The 11,172-nt window shown below is 41.0% G+C and overlaps 1 protein-coding gene across 2 annotated transcripts in view; it reads right to left on the reverse strand.

Annotated features, from left to right (window-relative positions):
• Positions 1-7,033, reverse strand: part of SYNPO2 (synaptopodin 2) — a 270,960-nt gene extending 263,927 nt beyond the window's left edge. Inside the window, exon 1 of one of the 2 annotated variants that reach the window (XM_063458255.1) lies at positions 6,837-7,033. In XM_063458255.1, the coding sequence (XP_063314325.1) occupies positions 6,837-6,941 (105 nt within the window). In that variant the 5' untranslated portion in view covers positions 6,942-7,033. The remainder of the gene's footprint in view (positions 1-6,836) is intronic. The other variant, XM_063458254.1, reaches the window with a different exon arrangement.
• Positions 7,034-11,172: the final 4,139 nt, after the last annotated feature.

Genomic DNA, 11,172 nt, shown 5'->3' on the forward strand with positions numbered 1-11,172 from the left:
GTCTGGTATCCATCACTGTTTAAGCTCTACCCGTGTCCTTCCACTTTTCTCTGATTCTTGAGAGAGGAAGTCCAGCACAGCTTCGGACAGGGGCGCCGCTGATTGGCTGAAAGCATCACCATTTTTTCCTCTTACATGAATTAGGGATAAGAGAAGGACAAGGATAGAGCTAAAGGGGAATGGATATTAGACTTTGGGATGAAACTGTTTGTGGACTGTTTAAACAATAAAGATAAGCTGGCTACAGGGAACTCCTGGCACCATAACAACCTCCATCTGATGAAGTTGTTATGGTGTCCTTTGTGTTACTTTAAGAAAGTGATAAAATATAGTTTGTATCAATATTCTCTGAATTACTCCAGAATTATGTAGCTATGTCTTTACCTTAGAGTCCCTTGTTGGACAGAAGTTGCTGGGTAATTTGTCCATGCTCAGATAAGGAAGTCATATCATGCCATTCTTGCTGTAACAGAAAAAAGTTTGGGTATAGAAAACACCTGCAACTACAAATGTGCAGATAAACCCTTAACCCCTTAAGGACCAAACTTAACCCTTTGTGTAGAGGAGAAGTTTAGGAATAACACTCACCTTCTTCCAACCGATCCAGGTTCTGGTCAAACAGATATAGAGGAGAGTGTAAACTATTACCATAGCTTTGGTCCTTATACGTAGCACCGCGTACATGGATAAAAATCAGGGAGAATCCAATAGCGTACTCTTAATTTGTTTCCAAAAATAATTGGCATATAAAACAGTGCTGTAGAAAGTCCACCAAATCTTGTATTTGGTACACCGCAATACTCCGACTATCTCAGGATATGCTATTAAAATGTTTCTCATGTTTTTGTCTTCCTTTTGTTTAGTTTGCTAGTAACCATTTTATTTATACAGATATCGTAGAGAATTCTAAACATTCAAAAGCGCTCTATTTTATGTGCAACCAAAATGAAATAGAATATTTAAAATTAGAATGTATAACATTATTATAGAGAATGTTTCATTGTGTCTGAGGTCATTTGTAATACATTAGCAATAACAATATGGTTTGTGGATTAATAATGATTGAAAGGACTTGCCCAACCAATCAGAGGCTAGAAAGGGCAAACCAGAGGACTATATAATACAAAGAGGATGAAGCAAAACGTGTCTGATGAGGCTCACGTGACTTAGAGAAAAACGTGTGTCATCAGAATGGGCAAAGCATCTCCTGAGACCGGAGGACCTATACAAGATTTGGTGGACTTTCTACAGCCCTGTTTTATACGAAAATTATCTTTGGAGTTTTTAACTGTATACTTATTAAAGCATTTGTAATCCTACACTATCGGATTCTCCCTGCTTCCTCTCCATACATGCGGTGCTACGAATAAGGACCAAAGCTCTGGTGGGAGTTTCCCCTTCCCTCGATACCTGTTTGACCAGAGCCTGGATTGGTTGGCTCTGGAGAAAGTGAGTGTTATTCCTACTGGTGTCCTCTACACAAGGGGTTAATTTGTAAAACATTTTATCCGCACTATTTTGCAAATCTTTTTGTTGAGGGGGTTTTCTATACGCAACGTCTTTTTCTGTTACAGTAAGAATTACATGATATATTTGATAATATATACATTTTCATTATTATACCGTATTGAGTGCATCACACCTTTCTTTTAGTTTTTCAAATTTCAATTTAAGGCCAGAGCAGCCAATCTAAAAACATGGCCAAGCATTTCCCAGTTTGGCTGTTTGACAATAAACTTGAAATTCCCTTTGAGTTCTCAGTTTAGTAACTAACCTGTCAGAGTTTTTTTGTTACCCAAGATGGTCTGACTTGGGCTTTTTTCTTTTTGTTAGAAAGCACAGCAAGATGAATTGCTCGTCATTAAGAGTGTGTTTTTTTTTCTTTGAGTTCAAACATTCAGAATACAGTAATAGCAGATTAGGTAAACACTGCCATATATTGCACAAATCTCACAGGTCACTGCAAACATTTTGCAGGCTTGGCAAAGCCAACACATATTAAAATAATTTCCTATACACAATATCCCCCAGGTTCTGACATTTTCAGGAAGAATGTTCTCACTAAATAAACCTAGATGCTGAATAATGTTATCATTGTTCCCTAAAATTAACATTTCCAATTATTCTAAGACATTTGGTACACTGTAATCAAAGAGGCTTGAATTCCAGTATGGCAGAAACAAAGAATATCCCTAGGGCACCTTATGTTAAGGATCTAAAACAAGCATGGCAAACCCGCGGCCCACAAGAGACATCTTTGCGGACCGGCGAGCCCCGAGTACATGCTTAGTGTTAAAGCAGAGTAGGCACCTGCTTTCTCCACATTGCAGGTGCCTACTGTGCTAAAACATACCCGGCCGGGGAGGAGGGCCAGCGAGGGAGCTTAGTGTTCCTGCTCCTCACTGCTCCCTCATGCACGCCATCTGTAGTGAAGCCGAGCGCCGGAATATGACGTCAGATTCCGGCACCCGGCATCACTAAACTGCGCGAGGGAGCTGTGAGGAGCAGATAAAAGATCCCCACTGGACCCCAGGGAAAGGCCCCACATCGGCTCCCAAAGTTAGGGAGCAATAAAGAAAAGTATGTGTGTGCAAGAATGTGTCAGTGTGTGTGTGTGTGTGTCAGTGTGTGTGTGTGTCAGTGTGTGTGTGTGTGTATGTCAGTGTGTGTGAGTGTCTGTGTGTGTGTGTGTGTGTCTGTCTGTCAGTGAGTGTGTGTCTGTCTGTGTGTCTGTCATTGTGTGTTTGTGTGTGTGTGTCTGTCTGTCAGTGTGTGTCTGTCTGTCAGTGAGTATGTGTGTGTCTATCAGTGTGTGTCTGTCAGTGTGTGTGTGTGAGTGTCTGTGAGTGTATGTCAGTGTGAGTGTGTGTCTGTGTGAGTGTGTCTGTCAGTGTCTGTGAGTGTGTGTGTCTGTGAGTGTGTGTGTATGTGTGTGTGTGTGTTGGCCAATGTTGCATTGGCTGCGACTGGACAGTAGAGTACCTGGACTCAAGCAGACTCCACTCACATTGCCGCTGCCAGTATGCGACTCTAGAGTCCGGCCTCTGGTATACCCCAAACGTGCTCCACCTTCACAGGGTTTCAAAAAGTAGCGGGAGGATCAGATTTGGCACAGGGTGCAGACGGCGCCATTTGGGGTATACCAGAGGCCGGACTCTAGAGTCGCATACTGGCAGCGGCAATGTGAGTGGAGTCTGCTTGTTGGCTAAAGGGTAGTGCTGGGATTTAGTAGAGGGGGAGGACTGGGATTTAGTATATGGGGGGGGGGACTGGAATTTAGTACAGAGGAAGACTGGGATTTAGTAGATGGGGGACCTGGATTTAGTATAGAGGGTGCTGTGGTTTAGTAGAGGGGGATGCTGTTTTTTTTAATACTATAATTTGCAAAATAAACATACGTTTCTATGAAAATTTTAAGTTTTTTTTTGTGGCCCACATAAACTTAAACCTTGTGTATGTGGCCTGTGCTAGACTTTGAGTTTGACATGCTTGAACTAAAACCATAGATTAAATGGGTAAGAGTTGTTATACTTGCAGGGTTATTTTGGGGAATTCAAAGTGAATTTTAAATTTAAAGCCAAAATAGACGAACTTGAAAAATAGTTTGCTTGGAGAATTTTGCCAGTTCGGCCACGTTTGCCTTAAAGAGGAAACTCACTTAAAGTAAACTTTGAATTCCCAGTTCTCATTTAACACTGTCATTTACTAAAGTGAGAATTTAAAATTTAAGGAGCTGATTTCATAACCGACGTAAAGAATTTTTCCAATTTGGCTATTTTGACCTTAAATTTGAAATTCACCTTAGTGAATAGCCCTGTTAGTAAATAATAGTGTTGGGTTTTCTTCTCTTGTTCCGTGAATGCTCACTGGCCCACAACACTGAAATCAGCATTGTATAAGAACCATATATAAATAATTCCATTGTTACATCCCCAGATATACTGCCTGGCTACTTTTTGTACTCAGCAGAATAAGTGGTCATTATATGGGTCAGTTCGCAGAGGTTCCCTTTGACCCTATCATTAACCTTGCAAAGTATCTACTACCAAGGAACCTTGGTCTAATTCACTTATCAAGTGCAGGAAAATTATTGTGTTCAGTGTGTCTAATTTTGTCAATTACCAGTTTCACAGTAAACTTATAGCAAACTTGGAGTTTAGTAATTGGGCACATGTTGCAAGGTTTACTCCCGTGGACAAGTGTGTGATCAATCATTGTATAGGGAAATATAGTATTGTTATGTTAGGGTGCCATGTCACTCAGCATAAAATTATATGGCATGTTTAAAACAATGATCTACAACATTCATGGATTTGTAGCAGTTATGCTACAAATCCATGGGTATTAAACAAATTCAAGCATAAAATATGTTGGCTTGCTCACCCAAAGAAAATCACTGTGATATTTGGCTGCCATTTAAACTACTTAACATGTTAGCTAAAACACAGTATTAGTGAATAATAGTTAATATATTGATTGTGACATAGACATTCTAAGCTGGTATACATGCCCATGGGCTGAAAATAAGGGTCTTCCTATCAATGATTTAGCTACAGGGTTCGTAGAGACTTCCCCAGGAAATTGTCCCAAGTCCCAAGTGGCCAATGGATCTGGTAACCATGATCGTGTTGGCCTGCTGTGAATTTACAGACCACCCATCCTATATCTACTTTCTTGCCTTCTGCACCATAGTAGTGAAAATCACCACCAGATCTTGTCATCCCAGGTTCTGTGACTCACTAGTACTTGGAGCAACGTGAAGGAGAATGGTGAAATGATCTCACAGCTCCATCGCACCAGGGACGAGCCCTGAATTAAAACAAGAAATGTCCATGGAAAGAGAAAATTATTCTGACCATGAGTCACTAGCTGTTTCGAGATGGATTTGCAGGTGCTGATTTTAACACCTGTCATTTTGTATAATAATGCCCATGAGCATAGCATCATATAACTGCACACACATGAAGAAATTAGAGATAATATAGCTGTGCAACCTTACGACTCTATGTAAAATATATAAAAAAAAATTCATTATAACTGGGAATCCTCACATTAACAGCTTGGACACTCAATAACTATTATATATGTAGCATTTCTTCCGACATGGAAAATAAAATATAAAGTAGAGCGCAAAAACATTGTACCAAGTGGAGTTAATTTGCTTTGCCCAGATGTAGTGGATTGTCACTAGGTGGCAGAATTTCATTGCCTAAGAGAACTGAAATATTGTATTACTAACAAAAATGCTAAAATAGTATATATAACCTTGTATCTATTATCTATTTATTTATAAAATATTTTACCAGGAAGGATACATTGAGATTTCTCTCGTTTTCAAGTATGTCCTGGGTCTTTATCCACAAAACATTGCATTGTTACAATAGGATACAATATTACAAAAAATACAATATACAAACGATATAAAAACACACATATATATATATGTAATACATAACCGGTAAATAACCTGTTCATCTATCTAGTAAAAAGACATGTAATTCACACACAATATAAAGGTGAGGTTGTTTTTTTTGTTTTTAAAGTCAATAGTTACATTCTTTTTGTAAACAGCATGCATTTACAGTTTGTATTGTAATATGTCATGTTTAAATATGTAAAACTCTGAGTACTTTGTATCAATTTTATGTTACTGTGAAGCATAGTGCTGTATCAATTACTGAATTATTATTTTTATGTGTATGATTTCCACCACCATTGATAAAGGACCAGTATATTGTTTACCACTATATAATGGGCAAATGAAATATATAAATCAGAGACAGAACATGCTGGGCTGTCTACATTCTGTTACTCTCCTTATGGTTGTCACAGCCAGACAAATGATGGCTAGTACAAGCAGGGTCTGAACATACAACCAACTATAGAACTCAGGACTAGCTGGATGTGTGATCAACTTTTCTAGCTTGGCCTAAGTTTACTCATTTGATTTTCAGCTCACCATAACTCTCTGTTCAGGGAATCTTTGCTATTGTGTGTTAACCCCTTAAGGACCAAACTTCTGGAATAAAAGGGAATCATGACATGTCACACATGTCATGTGTCTTTAAGGGACAGGGTTAACCCCTTAAGGACACATGACATGTGTGACATGTCATGATTCCCTTTTATTCCAGAAGTTTGGTGAGCAACCAAAAGCATGATTCCTTTAAGACTGAACGCAGTTGAAATGACTTCATGCTGCACAGGCTATGTAATGTAACATTACCACATCCACAATGTAAACATTAGCACATCTCACTTCTTGGCCAGAGAATATTTTAAACCATAGCTTGTACCTTTCTAAAAACATGGCTCACTTTGTCTGTTGCCAGTTTGTAACTCGTTGTACATTGCTCCAGAACACTTTCTTTATCTATACATCATATAAGAAGTGGGTATTATAACTGGTGTTCCTTTACACTATCGTTCAGCAAACAAAGGTCAAACCACAACTCCCATCACCTTGCTCTTATTGGCTGAATCTGATAGGAGGATATATACATCTAGTAACATTAAGAAAACAGTTGCACTGCCATGATCCCAAGCATTCTGTGGCATACATATCTCTGCAGGCTCACTCACTTTGCTTAGTATAGACCAGTTGCTGACTTCACTCTAGTTCCTGTGGCTAATTCTTCTTATGATGCTCAGACAGCCATATGGCTAGCTGAGCATCATGGGGATGTGGTCCATAATAAATGATGTACTACAGTTTATCCAACATTGCCATGCACTTTAAGTGAATATTCTGGTAATATATGGCAGTATTCACTAACTCAGTCTCACTCTAGGTATCTCAGTTACAATGATTGAGAAGAAGACCTGGCTGGTCCTACCTTGGACACGTTCAGTGGCTCCTGTAGTCCTGTGCCACCTTGCAATCTGAACCCCCAGGGAGCTCCTCCTGTCATAACAACGCAGATATAATCCCCTGTGCCCATTGTATGTGCTTGGTGCCAGGTGTAAAGGGACAAGGTTTTCCTAAGTTCAGGCTGAGTTCAGGATATCCAGCTAGAGCAGCAGTTCTCCCATATCAATTGCCCATCCAACTGAGGAGTTCAGGAAAAGGCAACAGCATAGAGGGAGCTGCAGGGAGCAGCCCACTAGTCGTCACTTGGTCCAGCCCAGTCAGGGGAAAGTGTCTTTTGCCCATCCCAGAAATGTATCCCAGCCAGTTCACAAGGAGCTGCTGTGAGAATGTTTAAATGGTTTTCTATGTGCTATGCTTTAAGGTGACTTATTTTGATAAAAAGGACAGTTTACTTAATTTAATTTAATGTAAAAGGGAAAATATACTCAGCTTTCACAAATGAGCACACTGAAAATGAAACATAATTCATGAAATATTTAGAATCAGGTTGTGTAAAATATTGCTAACTGTATAGATAGGGTTATTATCGGATACTGGATACAAACTCCAATATTATTACATTTACTAACACCTATTTAAAAATTATTGAAAAGTCTGTTTCAAGTCTTTAAAATAGGGTTTACTAGAATCATTTGATTATCAAAAAAATGTTTTTTGTTTTTGTTTTTTTGCTTTTTTAATAAAGGACCCTTGGGGCAAAGTTCAGTTTGATGCTTCTGTTATATTTACAGTTATTCACTAAAGTGGGAATTGCTTGGAATTCAGAGTGAGTTTCTCATTTGTGTCCATTAGAGCCCTATGAAAACAAAGTTGATTTGAAGAATGTACCTGATTTGGTTATCCTGGCCAAAGCCTTTACTCTGCATAACTGCGAGTGACCCTTCAGGGATGTATTGACTAAACTCTGAATTGTAGTGAATTGGAATCCGAATAACAAAATTCAGGAAAAGTAGCAAGAAAAATGATCCTGTTCATCTGTACTCACATATTAGTAAAATAAAGATATTGATGTATATTTGTTAGATGGTGAGTTGTGACGAGAACTGATTTGGGAAATAAAAAAGAATATCTACAGCTTGCTCAAAGTGCAGCCTGGTGCCACATACTATAAACAATATGTGTTTTGTTTTACACAGAAAACAAAACAAAACAAAACATGGAACGTTATTGTAAATTAAGCAATCTTGTTCCGTGCATTTAAAACAAAAAATATGTAGTCCTTGCATTCTTGGGAGCTTACCAAACGAAGTGGACTTAACCACTCCACTGCCAATTCTGGTTTATTTACAAAATATTACCATAACATCCATTTTAAACACGGAATGCAAACTTGAATAATAAAGCCAATATATGTATAAACTATTATGCAGGGTAACTTAAAAAATAGAAAGTATGCCAAGAATCCATATTGAGTACAGGTTTCAGTGATGGCCTCAATTCAAGAGTAAAATTAACCGGTGTCTTCAGAGTAACAACACCACATTATTGCCGTACCACAGATGCCAATATAGTAGTGCTTTAGCAGAACCGCATTAGAGAAACATTGCAAGCACCATAACCACTACAGCACACTGTAGTGGTTCTTGTACTAGAGGTGCCTTTGCACACATCCGTTGTTCTATAAAAGTTTGTCCTCTTAGCATCGGTTCCTCAGGCCCTGCTCCCTGCCTCCACGAAGCTTTCTGTCTGAGCTCACCACGGTGCAGGGCTTAGCTACTTGTCTGAGAGGGACTAGCCAATAAGCTATCCTTGCACCGCAGGGTTTAGCTCAGGAGAGCTAATGGAAGCTGCTAAGCAGGAGCTTCCGGTTCTCTGATGGAAGTAGTGGAAGCGGCGCCTGTACAGTCCACTTTGATTACTTACAAGGATAGTGCCCCAGGGTAATCATGGCAACATAACCACTATAGCATGCTGGTGTGAATATGCATGTGTGTATATATACATTTTAGAGAGAGTGTGTGTATATCAATTTGAGTTTATGTCTATGAATGTGAGTGCATGTTTTTGCGTGTATGTGTGTGTGTGTGTGTGTACATACAGTGGCGTACATACCGCGGTCGGAGGGGTTGCAGCTGCGACCAGGGCCGCCACCAGAAATTTTGGGGCCTCTAACTCAGCTCAGGGTCTGGGCCCCCTGGGGCCCGCCTCCAAATACCGTCCACTGGGTCCACACACAGACACAAACGCACACACTGATACAAAAGGACACAGATACATACTAACAGACACACATACTGAAATAGACATACACGCATACAGGCATACATACTGACACACACATACTGAGATATACACACAGGCATACATAGTGACAGACAGACACATACTAACATACATACAGACACACATGCAAGAGGACATAAAGACTCATACATACAGACACCGACATACATACATACATACACACATTCATACATACAGACACTGACATCCATACACACATACATTCATAATGGCATACAGACATACACAGACATACATTCATAATGGCATACAGACATACATACATACAGACTGACATACATGCATATATACAGACATACTGACAGACATACATGCATACAGACATCCATACACACATACACACAGAACTACGTTCATAATGATATGCAGACATGCATTCATAATGACATACAGACATACATATATACATATATAATGACATACAGACATACATATATACATACATACAGACAGACATACATACATAGACATACACACAGACATACGGACAGACATACATGCATGCAGACAGACATACATACACAGACAGACATACATACACATACATGCATCCAGACACACATACACATACATACACATACACGCATCCAGACATACACGCATACAGACAGACAGACATACACGCATACAGACAGACAGACATACACGCATACAGACAGACAGACATAGACATACAGACAGACAGACATCCAGACAGACATACATACATAGACATACATGCATACAGACAGACAGACAGACATACACATACATGCATACAGACAGACATAGACATACAGACAGACATGCATGCATACAGACAGACATAGACATACACACAGACATACAGACAGACACACAGCTCATTTTCCAGCCAGCTGGGGATGATGGGAGTCGGCGCTGCTCCCTCTTCACTGCCTGGCTCTCCCTCTTCACGGCTGGGTGCGCGCGCTCCTCCCGCGCGGAGTGAGCTGGGAGGAAGTGAACACTTCCTCCCAGCATCACTTGCGGCTGCTTTTTTTTTTTTTTTTAAAGGGGCCCGGTCGCGCTATACAACGGCCACAGCGCTGACCGGGCCCCAAGGGGAGGGGGCTCATCGGGTGGCCCTAAGTGTGTGGGCCACCCGATGCGCCCCACATGTGGGGCCCGGGGCGGCCGGGCCCCCCAGGGCCGCCGGGCCCGTGACAACTGTTATGGTTGTCACCCCCTGATGGCGGCCCTGGCTGCGACCGAGCCCGTCATTCCAAGGGGTCCGGCTGCCCTGCGGACTCCTGCAACTGGGTGCCCGCTGCCATGTGTTGCGGCCCCGGCCCATGCGGCAAACCGCCGGTAAGCTCTGAGGCGCTTTATCAGCGCGACCGGGCTCCCTGTGATGACATCACAGCTGGGAGGAAGTGACTGCCCGTCATTCCTCCCAGCTATCAGAGGGAGCCCGCGCTGGAGGAAAGAGAGGGAGTCAGAGTGGGAACTCTGACTCCCACCAGCCTGAGCCACCACTGGACCCAAGGGAAAGTCACCCTCCTTCACCTAAAAGGTAGGAAACAGGAGGGTGGCTTAAACATTTTTTATATGTGTGTTTTTGTTTGAATGTATGTGTATATGTGTGTGTCTGTTTGTGTGTCTGTGTATGTCTCTGTATGTATGTGTCTGTGTGTCTGTGTGTGTGTCTGTCTGTGTGTATGTGTGTGTCTCTGTATGTATGTGTGTGTATCTGTATGTATGTGTGCCTGTCTGTTTGAATGTATGTGTCTGTCTGTATGTATGTGTCTTTGTATGTATGTGTGTCTTGTGTTAGAGTATGTGTCTTTGTGTCTGTCTGTGTGTATGTATGTGTCTCTGTATGTATTTGTGTATGTGTCTGTTTGTCTGCATGTATGTGTCTGTGTGTATGTATGTGTGTGTCTCTATGTATGTGTCTGTATGTATATGTCTCTGTGTGTATGTATGTGTGTCTGTATGTACGTGTCTGTGTGTGTGTCTGTCTGGGGGGGGGGCATGGATCAGTTTTGCACCGGGGCCCCATGGATTGAGTGTACGTCACTGTGTATATGTGTGTGTATGTGTATATATATATATAT

Source organism: Pelobates fuscus, chromosome 6 (genome assembly GCF_036172605.1).
Source record: "Pelobates fuscus isolate aPelFus1 chromosome 6, aPelFus1.pri, whole genome shotgun sequence".
Taxonomy (NCBI): Eukaryota; Metazoa; Chordata; class Amphibia; order Anura; family Pelobatidae; genus Pelobates; species Pelobates fuscus.